The sequence below is a fragment of the Tasmannia lanceolata genome, unplaced genomic scaffold (assembly GCF_043159265.1).
Source record: "Tasmannia lanceolata isolate RefF3 unplaced genomic scaffold, GAP_Taslan_0.1 ptg000013l, whole genome shotgun sequence".
Taxonomy (NCBI): domain Eukaryota; kingdom Viridiplantae; phylum Streptophyta; class Magnoliopsida; order Canellales; family Winteraceae; genus Tasmannia; species Tasmannia lanceolata.
The window spans coordinates 51,204,076-51,222,231 of record NW_027518690.1 but is presented as its reverse complement, the minus strand read 5'-3'; the positions used below and the strand labels follow the sequence as shown (position 1 = coordinate 51,222,231).

The following is an 18,156-nucleotide window of genomic DNA, read 5'->3' as shown; positions in this document are numbered from 1 at the left end:
TTTCGTTTTTATTTGCAGAATAGAATATGGGAAATGATATCAGCACAACCATGTTTTAATAATTGCACGGACCCAGTTTGTCTTTTCTTTTTTAATTGCCTATTGAGAGCTTTTTGGGAACTGTAATAACCCTTTGGCCACTCCTTAAATACCATGTGTTAGTGAAAAATATCAAAACATGGTTGTGCTGATATCATTTCCCTGGAATATTTATATGATTTAGTTCGTTTCTTCTATGCTGCTTTATCAAATATGATTCTGTGCAAGCCATGCGTTAGTCGTTGCAGATCCAATCCCCCCCTCCTTTCTATATTACGAGTTGAAGTAAAACAAAGATCAAAGAAAAGGTGGGTGTGATGTTTTCAGCTTGTTTGCTTGTTACAGGCATCTCGTGATTGAATAACTCTTTTGTGACTGATGGGAGAAACCCATAATAAGGAGGTGCCATGTGTACAAAAAAATAGTCTTTTTTGTGGTTGTAGGTCACATGTGATGGCGTGGCAATACCTTATTTGTTCGGTTTCCAACTGAAAAATCTGTTTCTTAAGCATTAAATATAAAACGATCATCAACCTACTGATCTGTTTTTGTTTTTTTGTCAAAAAAAAAAAATTGAAAGAGAGATTTCGTGCCGTTCTAGAGTGACCCCGTCCACTTTGTTGTGTCCCTCCCCTCCCTTATCCGACGACTTTAAGATCTTTGATCGCCATATCTTTTCGCCAGCTCAATCATGCGATTGAGAAAATAGATATCCGTTCTCCATCAGACACTGTACGCGCATTCGGCAACCATTTTACAACTTGTTTCTGCGCGCACGTGTAAAAGCACATGGGTGAGTTATTAGCCATTAGATCATAGCGGTTAGAGATAAGAGAGTATATAAGCTAATCCCTTTGTTCGGCTAACCTACCCACCACAAGCCTGTTTCTAAAATTTTCTCCCTCTCCGTATTCCCGTTCCGCCCGATCCGGGCGTTTTTGTTTCCTACTATGCTCCGGTCCTCCGGATCCCTCCATCGTTTGGTCCCTCAATCGGGGACCTCACTTGCACACACGACTCTCGCACACTCGCACGGAAGGAAGAGGTTGTTTTCGAACAAGGTAGCGCAATAGTTGCTTGTTGGCTGTTCGACTTTGAGAGTGGTAACTGGAGCTAGCGAGTTGATCTTGGTGTTCAGAGAGAGAATAGGGAAATCCCAAAAATCTTGTTCAGCTAACCGACCCACCACAAGCCTGATTCTATTTTTTTTTTCACTTTTTGGGCGTTTTTAAAGCTAAAAAAGATTGGATTTTGCCGAGCGACAACTAAGAGTCGCTCCCAGATCTCATCAATCCCTTTCTCTCTGCTAAAAATGAGAAGCCTTGCCGAACACACCCTGTGTTGCCCTGTGATTCGTTGATAACATTAACGGTTGGGATCACCAAGCACCGTTAATGGTAAATTGGTAATAGGAGGAAAACACCAAAGAATGCCAGTTTATTGTCTGAACTTTCATAGGCGACGAGTTTTCAACTTTACGCCATGACACGCTCAAAGTACATGTGTCAGATTAAATTAAGACAATTTTGCCCTTCCTTGTTTTGCAAGTGGTACACATCACAATCAACCTTTTTTCCTGCTAATTGCGTCTATTTTTCGACCTGCATTAAATATACCTCGACATTCGCAAAATAGGACTCATTTCATGTGAAATATAATCTTTGCCGTAGAGGCTGAAGTCGACAGCTACAAGGAAAGGTGCGGCTGGAATGCAGATGTATGCGATCGGAAAATACATGGGTGCGAGTGCATTAAAGAAATTCGATTAATGTTTTGCAATATCAAGGCCCACGCCTATCGAAGTTGTGAAAGGAAAGTTTTAATCTACACCGTTGAACGATAGGGTTCGTTTCCAATTAACTGTGGTCCGATATAGTTTCGAAAGGTTCATTTCTCAACGCCGTCGTAGCCACTAGCTTCTCCCTCCATCTTTCTGAGAAACCTCTTTTTTTGCTGCCTCTCCCTTGTTCTTTCGTCTTCTACATCTTCTCCCTTGCTTTTCCTTCGTCTTCTGCATCTTCAGCCACCGTTTGGTATACAATCCTCGTACAATTGTTAACTTCGACGGACGAGATCAGTTAATGCTAACCATTACAGTTACAAGGTCTAATTACCTTCGCACAAATGTGCTTACCTTTGGCACAAAAGTAATTATCTTTTTCAACATTTTGGAATAATAAATTGTTTACAATAAAAAAAAAGGGGTGAAAATGGCCTATTTTCTTTATTCTCACAATTATCAACTCGACGTACGCTAGTTCATTTAAGGGAATTTTAATACACTAATTTATTTAACGGGGACGTTAATACCATACATTCTTCATCCGCTACAAGTCTACAACTAGGTAAAACATATAGTGTGTGGGTTGGGGTGTGTCTCAATCATAAAACTACATTTATGGTCGACAAGATAATTATTAAATGCAAGCCGAAAGAAACCTTCTAAAATCATAAAATATTAGAAATGAGTTGCTGAAAGAAAGTATGATTGACTTGTACCCAGAACTTGCAGGGAAGGGCAAAATGGTTTTATTTTGGTCTGACACATGTACTTTGAGCGTGCGAGGGTGTAAAGTTGAAAACTCACGACGCATATGGAAGTTCATAGAATAAACTTGCCTTTTTTGGTGTTTTCCTATGGTAACATAGACTGCTAGCAAAACGGAAAACGGGAAAGCGTTTTGTTAAAAAGACCTTGACCCTCTATGTTGACACGTGCGCAAGAAAACAGGGAAAGAGATCCCAGGAGATAAAAGAGGATAGAAAGGAGGGATCGGAAAGGAGGGAAGGTAAGGGTAATGCAAGCGAGTGCGCTTCGGGGATTGCTATTGGTGTTGAGAGCAGCAGATTTCTTCCCACACTTACCTCCTCCTCCTCGTCTTCTTCTTCATAATAATAAATTCACGGCCGTTTGGCCACGGATCCGAACGAGTCAGTGCGCCATGTGCGAAGACGTTTGTGGACCACTGAAGAAGCAGCATAGAGCGGGGCACTGGTGCTCCGTGCCTGATCTGAGTCTCCGCGACCATCACTTCACCGTCCCTCTCGATTATGACCACAACAACAATGACAATAACATTTCGGTTTTTGCTCGAGAGGTCGTTGCAGGTAAAAAATTTATTTTCTCAAATTCTCCTTTCTCTCAACTTGAACTCCAACAATCTCTCTTCTAGGGGTGTCAATGGATCCGCTTCGGATTGGATCCACTTAAGTATTAGTCCAATCTCTTATGGATCAGGTCGGATTACAAGTGTTCTTCGGATCTATTTCCCGTGTCTCCGTCACCATCCATTTCAAATCGGACCATCCATTGGAGTGTCATCTTCTACACAATTAAAATTCTCGAAAGAGGGGGATGGAGAGGGAGAGGGCGTGCGTGAGTGAGTGTTAGCGCTACCAGGGTGAGGCGACTTAAGGTCAATTATTTATCTTTTGTAGATAAACTGGGGTTTGACGAGACCCGTACCAGTACCAGTGTATTAAGATAAGAATGATATTACAATCGAATTTAAGAAACCACATTGAAATCGTGAGATACAAAGTTAAGAAGGGAAATCCACCGCTAGATTGCCTTCTCTCCAAACATGGGTGATTTTCCGAGCTTGGAACGTTGTAAGTTGTCCTTTATTTCTTTTATCAAGGGACTTTGCCTCCATGTCTCTTTGCAGTTTCCATTAATCACATTTACAGCAAAAGGAGAGTCTGATTCAGTCCAGATTTCTGCAAGCTTCAACTTCATTGCTGGTAGAATACATTGGTGAATGACTGTATGTTCCGAGCCAAACATTTCCTCGATTTTCGTATTGATGGAAAAAAAGGCCTCGGACGAAGCCTTCCGAGTCCTTCATAATGCCTCCTATTCTTGCTCCATCTTGCTCGAGAGAGGCATCTGTGTTGATCTTGTACACGCCTTTCCTAGGATTGGTCCAGTTGCACATCCTTAACAATTTCCTGAAGGACTGTTTTCTTGTGTCTTGCTTTCCCTTCAAAGAGACAGGCATCCCTTTCAAGCCATGTACAGTATATTGACGTTGAAAAGGCGAGCTTGATAGCAGCTGGTGTTTGACCTTTACCCTTGTACAATTTCCGAATCCATTCCTCCTTATTTGCTAGAGATGTGAGGGGTTTGCATCTATGACCATCTCCATATCCAGGCAGTGTATGCGCAGCCAAAGAACAAATTGTCAATTTTCTCCAATTCAGTTTTGCACAGCACGCACATGTAGTTAATTTTACTCCCCATGTATTCCATCCTATCGCTGGGATTGAGCTTTCCGAGGATAGCTTGCCAAGTTGCGAAAGCATGCTTGGGGATGTACCCTGAGAACCAAATAGTTTTAGCCCAAGATCTAGCTGTGTGGTGCGATCTGATTTGATCCCAAGCACTTTTTAATCAGAATTCACCGCCTGTACATGCCTTCCATATCACCTGATTTTCCTGCCCTGAGACCATGGTTGTATCTGAGAATCTTTTTTACATCTGGGAGGGATGCTTTGTCAGATAGGGAGTCCCACTCCCATTTATTGAGGACTTGATCGATGTTGAAATTGCGATCAAGGACTTTGTCGATGTCACTTCTTTCGAGTTGGAGGCACATACGGCCATTGGGGTGCCATGGTTGAGACGAGAAATCGATTCCCTTCCCATCTCCAACGATGTAGCATGTGTTCCGGATTGTGTGGTCTCTTGCCTGAAGGATACTTATGAACTATGATTTAGCCGACACTTTGAATTTATTGTCGACACACGTGTCCACCCGTGTCGACACTCCTTTGGACACTTTTAAATGTATTGCTAGGAGTGTTAGAGTTGATGTGGGCATGTGGACAAGTATTTGTGTAATAATCAATAATTTTATGTGTATTACGTGCCATCATTTCTAGAATTTTAGATGTTGCCATGTCAGACAACTCATATCCGTGACATAACTCAACACACGAATCCGTATCGACAAATTATGATTATATATACTTTCGATTTTAGTCGTGTCCCCGTTTCTAAAGTCTGGGGGGTTGCCGTGTCCGACACTCCGTGTCAGTGTCGACACGCGACACTCGTGTCCGTGTCCACAAATCATAGCTTATGATTCCCTATGATGGAATCGAAGGCATCTTGATGGTCCATAAGTTTTGCCCCCGAATGTTTTCTCTATGGATCCGCTCATTCCACGGGCTTTTCCTCTTATTTATCATGTGCCAGAACTATTTAACTTGGGCTACTTTATTTATGTCTTCTGATTCCAAGGCTGCATTCCTTTTTGGTCTGCAGATTCACTCTAAGGGACTGAGTTGAGCTTTTCTTTTGGTTAAGGTTAATGGTTATAGAATGAAGACATTTGTAAAAAGGTGGGGGGTAGCTCCAATTGAAGAGAAGATGAGAGAGCACCGCTTAAGATGGTTTGGACATATCCAAGGTAGGCCTTTGGATTCTCTGGTGAGAAGAGGCAACTCGTGCCAAATTGATGGAGTAAAAGGAGGTAGGGGCAGACCGAAAACAACTTGGGTAGAAACAGTGAGGAAAGACTCGATAGCTAGGAACATAACAGGGAACATGACCTTGGATAGGATAGAATGGAAGAAAATGATCCACGTAGAAGAACCCAACTAGAACTAGGATTAGAGCCGGGTAGATCCCTTTTACCTTCTTCATGAATTTTTTTCTAAAGGATTCATTTAGCCGACCCCAGCTAGTTTTGGACAAAGGCTTTGTTGAGTTGAGTTGAGTTGAGAAGGTTAATGGTTATAGAAGGAAGAGAAGAGGGTGACAGAGATGAATAAAAAATCTAAAAATAAGAATTGTTGAAAAAATATGCATATGACTTATTTTGTACTAAAATTTCCCTGAAATAATACTTAAAATTATAAAAATAGAGGGTATTTTCATAAAATAGTATAATTAAATCAGATTTAGGATTGCCCCACGGGGTTTTGTTAGTTCCCTGGATCCGGTAATAATTTCAGATCCTATGATAGGGTCCTGAAATGTGTCAATGGATCCTGGTGATGTGTCTAGTTCCTATAGTTCAGATTCAGATGGTCCATCGGACTGTCTGGTCCATTGACGCCCCTTTTTCAACTCCTCATTTTTCATCACTTTTCCATTACAACCATATACCTTTTGGAATATTAGTTTATCAAGTGGTGAGAGAGAACTAGAGAGAGTGGGAGATGAATAAACTTGAGATTGCATGACTGAGGAGAGGGTAAAAAGCTGCTGAAAAGCTCGGAAAAATAAATGGTATCTTGATTAGACCTTTTATTTTCCTTGTTTTTCAGCCTTTTCTCACGCTCTTCCCAGTCTTGCCCTCTCTAGTCTCTCCTTCTCCCACCCTCTCTAGCCCTCTCTCACCACTTGATAAACTAAAATTCCATGGAAAATTGTCCACGGCAGCCAAACATGGCCTTTATTCACTCTCATTCCTCCCTATAGACTGGCTAATAACTTGCTAACTTCCAAGCATGGTTTTAAATTTTGGCCGAAGCATTTTGTTTCGGCTCCTACCAAAACGAAATCTACTTAGTTTCATAAAAATACAAGATTTCGTCCAAAGTTTTGGGATTTCGTCCGAAACGTGTAACTTTTCGAATAATTTTTTTTTTTTTTCTTGTCGAAATGTCTACAGTTCGATAGAAACCCTAACAACTCCAACTCATAAAATAGAAGAACAATGAGATTTCTATAAGTTATTTCTAAAAAACGACAAAAATGAAAAACCAAGCTCCGCCAGGGTATGGATCCAACTTTCGGGTTCGGATGAAAGGGTTTGGAACTCGGCCTGGGTATTTTCTTTCAAGTCCTTCTATAAGCCCAATGGTTCCCACACTTGGCATTTCCTTCTTGTTTTGAAGATTCCAAACACAAGTGATTTTAGTTCACTAATGCGATTGAGTGTCTTTAGTTATAGATCTCATTAGTTTGCAATCAAGAAGCTTGGATCAAGCCTAAGGAGCTTAATTGGATCATATTTGGAGTGCCAACGTCAATGGAGATCCAAGGATCATTGAAGACTTGACGTTGTGAACTCAAGTATAGAATTAGGATTTTTCAAGTCTGTATTAGATATTTAAGATCGAACTCTATCTAGGGTTTATTGAGGCATAAATAAACCACTAATAAGGTCATACAAAAGAGTAAGGTAAAATCAATATATCATAGTTGCTAAGGGTAAGCAAAAGATAAGCACTAAACTAGAACATACTTAGTTGATCATTAACCTTAATCCTGAAAAAATTAGTCCAAAATATTTTTAAATATTTTTGAAAATATTTTTAAATATTTTTGAAAATATTTTTACCAGATAGATCTCGTATTCTCGTTCTTCTGATGCCTGTAGAGCACAAGAACATCGAAATCCGATAAGAAACGAATGCGATATGAATTTTACAAGTTAACCATGAATATTTGGAAAACTGTCTTCGGGTATTCGAAGCCTTGTTTGAGCATCTGAAGTTGGGCGTCTGAGGAAAGTGTTTGGGCGTTCGAAAATGTTAAATAAAGTTACCCGAGGAGCTCAAAATCTTAAATGCACCCGAAGCCTTGTTCGGGCACCCGAGTCGTACGTCCGAAGACCCCATTGGGCTTCCAGACACTGTTTTGCCAGTTTTGTCTTTTCCCGACGACTAGTTGGTCGGGCGTTCAAGTGGCTTCCGAGTTGACCATTGGAGACTTAAAACGGTTTGTTTTTTGGTGTAGCCTATATATGTGTTCCAATGTTTTCTAAACACAAATCTAAGATTCCTAAGACCTATTTGAATATATTTAAGAGTGAAGAAACTTGTTTATGCCTCTCTAATCACAAGATCAAGGGTTTGGATCATGGCTTCACTTTTTATATTTTCTTTAATCATTGTAACCCTTGTGAGGGATTTTGTTTTTCTTTCTTTCAACATTTAAGAAGTGTATTTGGACGAGTGTAAAGAGACGCGGAGGCTTGGATCATGGCTTCACTTTTTATATTTTCTTCAATCATTGTAACCCTTGTGAGGGATTTTGTTTTTCTTTCTTTCAACATTTAAGAAGTGTATTTGGGCGAGTGTAAAATGACGCGGAGCCATCTCATGAGCAAGTGTTGGAGACGTTAGCTTTCTCCAGAGTTTGTAATTGAGTTGATTCCCCTCCGTTAAGGGAATCCGTTTTAGTGAAGCCATCAAGAGTTTTGGTGGAGTGGAGTAGGTCCTAGGCTTGGACCGAACTACTTAAAAATTCTGGTGCACATTTTCTATCTCTTTCTCTCTCTTTATCTTTTATCTTGTGCATTTACTTTTTACTTCTTTGTGCTTAAAATCCAAATTTGCCTTTTTTTTTAATTCCGCATTAGCTAGGGCAAAACTTTTAAAACCCAATTCACCCCCCTCTTGAGTTGCCATCCTCACCTGGGACATTGGATTTTCACTTTATATAATCATCTTGTATCTTTTCCTTCATCTTCCATTATCGTCAAAGTTTGGGACATCCAAGCTCCTCCCAGGGTATGTGCATTTGGATGGGTGGCGAGTGGTAGAATCTGGACAGTTTACCTTTTGAGGGATCGGGAGATGTTGATCATTGACCTCTATGCTCTCTGCATAGCGGCCAGGGAATCGATGAACCATATTTTCCTACACTGTAGGGTGACTAAAGAGGTGCGGAGCTGCATTTTATCTAGATTTGAAATATCATGGGTTTCCCCTGAAAAGCTCATTGACTTAATGGAAAGTTGGTCATTGGTTTCTTGGAAAAAGAAAGGGAAGATTCTTTGGAATGTTTCCCTCCTTGCTACGATATGGGTATTATGGAAAGAATGAAATGCGCACATTTTTAAAGGATACTCAAAGCGACCACACTTCCTCTTTAATAAGGTGATCATCATTACTATTTTCTTGGGTGAGGACATTACCTTGTTTTAGGTTTGTGTCTGCTCACTATCTATGATATGGTTGGAAGGAGATTTTCAGTGACTCAGAATGGGAGCCTAATATTGTACAAAATTGGGAGCCACCTGCCCTTGGGTTCCTAAAGTTGAACTTTGATGGGTCTAGCTTGGGGAATCCTTGACCTTCTGGAATTGGAGGAGTTCTACCTTGGAGCAGTGAGATGGTTAAAGAGAGGTGGAGAAGTTACTTTGATAAGTTGTTTAATGGAGAACCTGTAGCGAATTTGGGAGAACTTGATAACGCTTTTGATGATACAAATCGGAGGTTTGTTCGTAGAATCCGAACATCAGATGTAAGAGTAGCTATGAAAAATATGAAATTAAGTAAGGCTAGGGGGCCAGGCGATATTCCTATTGAGACTTGGAGATGCTTGGGTGATGTGGGTTTGGTTTGGTTAACTAGATTATTTAACAATATTTTGAAGACTAAGAAGATGCCTGATGAGTGGAGGAAGAGTACATTAGTATCTATTTATAAGAATAAAGGGGATATTCAGAGTTGCACAAATTACCGGGAATTAAGCTAATGAGTCACATCATGAAGCTTTGGGAGAGGGTAATTGAGCATAAACTAAGAAAAGAGACTGAGGTGTCAGAGAATCAGTTTCGCTTCATGCCCGGACGATCGACTATGGAAGCTATCTTCTTGATTAGGCGGTTAATGGAGAGATTTAGAGAACATAAAAAGGACCTTCATATGGTTTTCATTGATTTGGAGAACGCGTATATAGGGTTCCCAGGAGTATTATGTGGTGGGTCCTTGAAAGGAAAAAAGTGCCTACTAAATATGTTGATGTGATTAAGGATATGTACGATGGAGCAATAACTAGTGTCAGAACCACGGATGGCACGTCTAGTGAGTTTCCAATTACAATAGGGCTGCACCAAGGATCAGCTCTAAGCCCTTATCTTTTTACGCTAGTTATGGATGAGCTTACAGAGGGTATCTAGGATGAGGTTCCGTGGTGTATGTTATTTGCAGATGACATAGTATTAATCGATGAACTAAGAAGTACGGGTACTCTCCGGAGGCCCAAGTACCCGTGTCGGGTACGTATCGGGTGCGGGTGCTCTTGAGTACTCTTTGGGTTCGTACCGGGTATGCACCCGGATTTGTGTATGTATCGAGTGCGCACCTGGTTCAAATTAAATTGAAAATTACAGATTTACAGTAGAGGGGCTGTCCCAAGTAACAAAAGGGGGGTTGAATATATCAAAATATCTATAATATATATATATATATATATATATATATATATATATATATCCCGCAATTAAAAACCTAACAACTTAGAAGTAATATTAGATTTTGGTGAAGTAATATTAGATTTTGATGATGTTATTGTTATTTGATTGTTCTTCAATTAAATTGTTTGAATTCTTTAACAAAATATTTAATTTTTTTATTTTTATAAATATATAATAAAATATAAAAACTATATTATATTCAACGTACCCGTATCATTTAAAAAAAAAAAATCACGTATCCACGTACCCGTATCGTGTCGTACCCGCACCCCGTACCCGTATCCGTGCTTCATTGTCGATGAAACCAAAGCAGGAGTAAATGCTAAATTAGAGTTATGGAGAACTACTTTGGAATCTAAAGGTTTTAGACTGAGTAGGACTAAGACAGAATATATGGAATGCAACTTTAGTAATGTAAGGAGGCGGGACGAGGATGTAGTAAATATGACTGGACAAGAGGTACCTAAGAGAGATATCTTTTACTATCTTGGTTCAATTCTACATAAGGAAGGAGAGATTGAAGATGATGTTAACCATAGAATAAGAGCAGGTTGGTCGAAGTGGAAGCTTGCCTCAAGAGTTTTGTGCGACCGTAAAATCCCTGCCAAGTTGAATGGAAAGTTTTATAAGACAGCTGTGAGGCCAGCCATGCTGTATGGCTCAGAATGTTGGGCCACCAAGAAGCAGCATGTGTATAAGATGAGTGTAGCGAGATGCGAATGCTTACATGGATGTGCGTCCACACAAGGCTAGATTGAATTAAAAATGAAGACATTCGTAAAAAGGTGGGGATGGCTCCAATTGAGGAGAAGATGAGAGAGTACCGGTTAAGATGGTTTGGACATTTCCAACATAGGCCTTTGGATGCTCCGGTGAGAAGAGGCGACTCGTGCCAAATTGATGGAGTAAAAAGAGGTAGGGGCAGACCGAAAACAACTTGGGTAGAAACATTGAGGAAAGACTTGATAGCTTGGAACATAACAGAGAACTTGATCTTGGATAGGATACAATGGAAGAAAATGATCCACGTAGAAGAACCCAACTAGAACCAGGATTAGAGCCGGGTAGATTCCTTTTACCTTCTTCATGATTTTTTTTCTAAAGGATTCATTTAGCCGACCACAACTAGTTTGGGACAAAGGCTTTGTTGAGTTGAGTTGAGTTGTATTGGTGTAGCAGATGCCAACGAAGCTAAAGTGCACAGGTCGGCTAATGAGGTGGCTAATAGATTACTCAGAGAGGGTGTGTCGAGGGCAGAGGTGGAGTTTTTTTATTTCCTCCCCCCTCGACTGCATCTTTCTTCTTGTTCCATAGGGATCTTACTTATGTATTCTTCTATTTTTTTTTTCTCTTCTTTTCTTCATTCTTTTATAGACATCCTCGGTCTTTGCCTACTTTGAATGAAATCTTTTACCATTCAAAAAAAAAAAAAAAAAACAATGCTGAAGAATCTTACCTGGATTTCGGCCGAAATTCAAAACCTTGCTTCCAAACACTACAACTCATCAGCTCGGATAAGCTTATCCCTCCTAACAATCTTCTCATGTGAACACATTTGAAACACACTTATGGAAATGGCATCCTAACGTACTTAAATCTTATGACTAACAACTAATGACTCCCATGACTAACACGTTACCCCCACAACCCTATCGCATCATCCCCTCTCTAGTGGTTGTCAATCTTAGAAGTAGGAATCTTCCCTCATGGGTGCCGCTCCTGCCCAAACTTTGATTCGACACTCCTTAGGAACGAGCTTCCAAGGAGCGTTACTCCGTGACTATTGGCATCTCAAAATCTGGAGCATCAAACCCCCTCAACTCTTGAAAGACTTCATTGTAGCAAGCACAAAGGCATCTTCAGAAAGCACGAGGGAATAGGGCACGGAAATGAAGATGGTTAGAAATTACTATGTTCTTAAATTTTGAAAGATATATCTGAAGATGGTTAGAAATTACTATTTTTTGATGTACTTGAATTTTGAAAGACATAAAAAAATTACATAAACGCCCCCATGATGCTCCCAACCTTAGACTCTTCGATAGCTCTTTGCTCCTTCCCTTGCACCCGCTTCATTCTTGTAAGTTTTCATTGTCTCCCTTGCAAGTTCATTCAGGCATGTAACATCTTATGCTTCTTCATCTTAAATCGATCAATCGCTCGTCCATCCATCCACATCCACAATATTTCAACTCTTATCTTATTCCAGGCTTCCCAAACAAATTTTGTTTTCCGCATAAAAATGCCGATATGACAGGGTTGCTGTCAATATTTGCTTAAACTTATCTAGCAAGCACAGTATATATTTTTGTCAAACAAACACAGTATGGTGCGAAAACAAGTTGATGTTTTCTTGAATTTTTAAAGCTCTTTTTTAATTTTTTGACTGCTGATTAAACTTTATTTTTAAAAGAAGATGCATTTTTTTGCGTCTTTTCCTTCTTGAATTTTTATTTTAGAATGCAAATTTTTTTTGTGTTGGTAAATTTTTGCTTATAGGCTTATAGCTACACCCAGTCTCTGCACTTTTTTTTTAGAAGAAATGCATAATATTTATTTTTGACTGCTGATTAAATTTAATTTTTAAAAGAAGATGCTTAATTATTTTTGGGCTAACACTCATCTTGCTTCAAAGTTATACAATACAATAACTTATTTTCTTTGCCAATAATCTGATGTATTGTTGAATTTCCAGTGTTTGTGAGTTTTTTCCCCTTTTCTCTTATAGTCCATTACCAAATCATGTTTCGAATTATGTTTCTTATAGTTGGGAAGGAAGAACAACCACTACCATATCTATTATTCCTACAAGGTGGACCAGGATTTGAGAGTCCACGGCCTACCGAATCTAGTGGATGGATTAAAAAAGCATGTGAAGAATACCGTGTTATTTTGCTGGACCAGGCATGCTTTCCTGGACAATTTATTATCACCACCTCTTATTGCAAATTTCAAATTGGGTATACATTTTTCCGCACATTGATGAATTTTTTATTGGGCAGAGAGGAACAGGCTTGTCAACTCCTTTGACAATATCATCTCTGTCACAAATTACACCCGCAGAGAAGCTGGCTGACTACTTGAAACATTTTCGAGCAGATAATATAGTGAAAGATGCTGAATTTATTCGTGTACATCTTGTACCAGATGGTGGACCTTGGACAGTTTTAGGACAGGTATCAAGCTTCTTGTTCTCCAACTTGAAGGGCAAATGTGTTATTCAAAGACTGCAAGTATTCTGTGTTTTTATATTCTAAGTTCCTGTCCTCACGATCGCACAATACTATTTTTAGCGAAGAGAGAATGACTATTCCCAAAAGTGATGATTAATTGCAAAAAAAAAAGAAAAAAAAAGAAAAAGAAAACCCTAGGTTTCAAGAGGCTTGAGACGAGCATCTTTTCATTCCTGTTATTATCAGCAGATTTATTGTTGACTTTGCATTACATAATCAGTGAGGTCAATGCCAGATCCTAACATGAGATCGGCCTGTAGCCTAGAACCATGTGCATACATTTACTGATAGAAGTAATGGTATTATCTGTCCAAGTTTGGACGATATATAACAATTTTCTGAAGATATGGCCTGATTGATGATAGATAATAGTTTTTTTATTTGTTGCTAAGAGATGACTTGACGCAACGGTAAGGTTGCTCCATTGTGGCCTGGTGGTCAATAATCTATCTTACCTCCTAAAATAAGCATAGCTAAGTTATACGTTCTATAAGAATTTCCTGAGTTTGTTTATGTTATGTTAAATATTGGGAAATGATATCAACACTCCACCGTTTTAATAAGATACGCAAAAGCATCTTATCATTTAGTATTTAAAGGGCTGTCAGAGTAATATTACAGTTCTCAAAAAGCTCTTTCAAGCTCTTTAAATACTAAACGACAACATACTTCGCGCATGTTATTATAACACTGCAGTGCTGATATCATTTCCCTAAATATATTATGTGTCAATTGGTGATGCTGGTGGAATCAATCTGTATCATGCGAATGGAGACTTCTAGGCCCGTGCATTTCCTCAAATGAAGCCATGTGAGAAATTAACATCAATAGGGCATGAATTTGGATTCTCTTGAGGAATTGTGTTGTTCAAACAAATAGAGTTGTTGCCTTTTTTTGCAGAGTACATATTTTCTGCTACTTTTTGGAAGCATGGTGCGAACTTGATAGACCTAGGTTCTGGGTTTCTTGTGCATCTTATTGCACAGATACCCAACATTATACATTTTTATATTCCAATCCATATCTTTACACATTCCATTCATCTCTATTGACCACTGTTTGATATTTGGTGAATACCCAGGGGTTCGCGGGTTATTCTGGAGAACCTTTTAAAGCATAATGGGCTTATCTTCACATAAAATAGCATAACCCCACTATCAGATTATGCTTTCGAAAAGTTAATCAATTTACCCTTTGGATTTTATACTTCAGAGTTACTGTAAAGAAATTTCATCAATGGTCTTAAATATGTCCAAGCATGAAATTTTCTATATTAAGTTACACTAAAAGATAGCAAAAGAAATAAATATGGGGCCGTTTTATCAACACATATCTCTGGGCTCTTTATCCTCACCTCTAGTCTTGGTATGACACACCCAAGCTCCTCCTAGAGTTTGTGCTTTTGCTTAGACGGTATTTCTGGACAAAATTATTACTGTTTACCCCCTGCGGAACTGTTGTATGATGATTGTAGATCATTGCTCTCTTTGCATTTAGGTAGGGGAGTCAGTGGATCATATTTTTATTTATTGCAGGTTTGCCAAAGTCATTTGGAGCTGCATTCTCCAGATGTTTGGGATCATGAGGGTTTCCCCTCTTGTATAGCGGACCTCCTATAATGTTGGTTTGTGGCCCCGTGGAAGAGAAAAGCGAAAATCCTTTAGCAACTTTTCCTTGCTTGCAACTATTTGGGTGATTTGTAAAGAGCGAAATGATAGAGTTTTTCAGAGTTACTCTAAAAGCCCATTCTATGCATATTCCAAGATCATATCACTTTGTATTTTCTAAGCTAATTCTCTCCCATGCTCCAGTTTTATCTCGAGTTTTGATCTTTGACGCTGATGGAAAGAGATCTGTGTTTCTGGTGAAGTGAGGAATGTTCCTTCTCCTGGCTAGTCTCCCCCTGATTCGAGGATGTTTAAGTTAATATTGACGGCTCGAGCATTTGTAACCCAGGGCTGGCTGATATTGGAGGTCTCCTTAGGATGAGTGGGGAAGAGGGCCTACTCCGGGCTGATCATGCTCAAATGAAGCGGAGCTTAGGGAGGTCCTCCTGGGTATCAGGCTAGTTGACAATAGTACCTTGCCAGTTTTTGTGGTGGAGGGGGATTCCCTCAACATAATCAGATGGATGCTTGGTAGTCACCCTCATCCATGGAGGTTTTCTCATTTGGAGGATGAGACCCAAGATCGGACTGGGGTTTGTCGAGTCTCCTTCCGGCATGTCAAAAGGTCGGCCAACAACGGTGCGGACTCTCTTGCCCGAGTTGGGGTGGACATGCCTCGCTTGGAAGTGTTTGACTATTTTCCCCTTGAAGTTGTAGCCACTTTAGCTCTCTTGTTATTCTTATTTCGCCTCCTCTTGGCTTGATTTCTGACTAGCTCGGTCGTGCTTGCTGTATTTTCTTCTTATTAATAAAATCTTTTGTACCATTCAAATAAATATGAGGTCTTAATACAATCTGAAAATCAAGAAAAATGAGAAATTTAGGGCCCAAAGTAGCCACCAAGCTAGGGACAATAGGCTCAAGGATGAGGTATATGCAGATGCAACCGTCCTAAGAGTATTGGTGGCTCAAAATAGGATCAATGTGGCTGAATCTGTGGTAGGAAGGATCTCACCCGGAAAAGTCAGCGCATCGACCTTGAATATCGTATACCGGAGTTCCAAAAGGGTGGTGGAGAAGTCAGGAAGCTCGAACAATCCAAGAAGCTGCAATCGCCACCAAATGTATTTGTCAAAGAGGAGAAAATAAGATGGAGATAGGCTCGTGTTAACTCCTGGACAGCAAGATGAAGTGTAAGTGAAATATGTGCAGAAAACACATGGGAAAAGAGATAAAAGAGGAGGTTGGGACTCTAACAGTGAGGTTACAGTCGCTAAAAGGAAAATAGATGAAGGGGAAGTCAATGGGAAGCAAAGGAGGCAAGTAAATGGGAGAATTAGGGGGCTCTTATGACGAACAATGCCTAAAACAGTCCTATATACCATTGGATCAGTATGGGAGAGAGAAGACAACACAAGGGAGTAGGAAGGAGGAGAAATGGAACAGTTACAGTCACGGTTGAAAAAATAATCTAGTGACTGATTTGGAAGAGAAAATCCAGAGAGAGAGAGAGAGAGAGAGAGAGAGAGAGAGAGAGAGAGAGAGAGAGAGAGAGAGAGAGAGAGAGAGAGAAACCTTGTGCAAATGATTACAGGTTTTTCTCCCTTTTGTCTCAAGCATGGTTTTAAATTAACGTTTCGGCCAAAATATTTCGGTTTCAGTGGAAAACGAAACGAAATTCACATTGAGTCGGAAAAGTACCAAACTTCGCCGAAACGTTTCGGAAATTTTGGCTGAAACGTTTCGTTTCGGTGAAATTTAGGAAATTTCGGGAAACGTTTCGGAAATTTCGGTGAAGTACAAAATTTCACCCAAAATTTTGGAAATTTTGGTGTCTGAAATTTCGAAACCGAAACGTTTCGGTTTCGCTGATGACCGAAACCGAAACCGAGATTTAAAACCTTGGTCTCAAGGGGGGTGAGGAAACTCCACTTACGGCTGCTCCTTGAGGACTGCACAAAAGTCCCTTAAAAAATTTGGGCTCTCCTCCCCCTTGGCCTCCTTTTATAATGGTTTAAGTGATAGCTGATGTGTCATTCCTATTAGTCAATAGTTTATTTTATTTCTTTTGAAAAATGTATTAGTCAATAGTTTATAATCACTTGTCACTTAAATTATTAGTGACTGACTTAAATGCCCCTACAACCCTACTTAATGGTCAATGAAACAAGTTCACTTAAGGTTAATATGAGGACATGATCAAGATACGAGAATAAGAAGGATAGTAAGGTCGTGTGGGCTGTATTTGTAGACAACCCCACAGGCCACATCTAGGCTCCCAAAATAGTAACAATCTAAAATATAAAAAAATGTTGAAAATAGAAACTAATATAAAAATAGAAACTGTCTAGGCATCATAGCTTGATCTCATCAATATATTTTTTTAGAGATGTGTTCCCTACATTGAGTCTCCTGCAATATATTTCATGTATTAATTTGATCTTTTACGTGGTCATTGATTATTGGTTATATGATTTATTCCAGAACTACTTATTCATACTATTTTTGTAGAGCTATGGTGGTTTTTGTGCAGTTACCTATTTGAGTTTCGCTCCACAAGGCCTGAAATGTGTCCTCTTGACTGGCGGGCTTCCCCCAATTGGAAATGGATGCACGGCAGATGTTGTGTATAGGGCTTGCTTTGAACAGATTCTTCGTCAGAATGAGAAGTACTACAAAAGATTTCCTCAGGACATTGAAATTGTCTGTGAAGTCGTAAATTTCTTGACAGAATTTGAAGGAGGCGGAGTGAGTACCCTAGTCAGAATGGCCTTTGGTTAATGTCCCTGTAATGCTAAAAAATCACTAACAATCTTTATCCTCTCATATAGGTACGTCTTCCGTCCGGTGGAATATTAACCCCAAAGGGATTACAAACTCTTGGTCTCTCAGGTTTAGGATCCTGTACTGGTTTCGAACGCTTGCACTACATGTAAGGCATGTCTATATGTTCCCTGTGCTTTTCAGTTCAACCTATGCAGATTGATCTGATATCTACTTGGTACAGGTTTGAAAGGGTCTGGGATCCTACATTGGTTTTGGGAGCAGAAAAACATATCAGTTACTTCTTCCTGAAGGCCGTAAGAAGATAATTGCTTTTACATTTATTTTGTTTTG

At 39.6% G+C, this 18,156-nt stretch overlaps 1 protein-coding gene across 1 annotated transcript in view; it reads left to right on the top strand.

Annotated features, from left to right (window-relative positions):
* The first annotated feature begins 2,783 nt into the window (after nt 1-2,783).
* The window catches only part of LOC143890532 (alpha/beta-Hydrolases superfamily protein), a 33,493-nt gene continuing 18,120 nt past the window's right edge, over nt 2,784-18,156 (top strand). The window contains exons 1-6 of the mRNA XM_077395270.1: nt 2,784-3,147; nt 12,967-13,103; nt 13,202-13,375; nt 17,551-17,787; nt 17,871-17,971; nt 18,047-18,119. Of these exons, the coding sequence (XP_077251385.1) occupies nt 2,838-3,147; nt 12,967-13,103; nt 13,202-13,375; nt 17,551-17,787; nt 17,871-17,971; nt 18,047-18,119 (1,032 nt within the window). The 5' untranslated portion in view covers nt 2,784-2,837. The remainder of the gene's footprint in view (nt 3,148-12,966; nt 13,104-13,201; nt 13,376-17,550; nt 17,788-17,870; nt 17,972-18,046; nt 18,120-18,156) is intronic.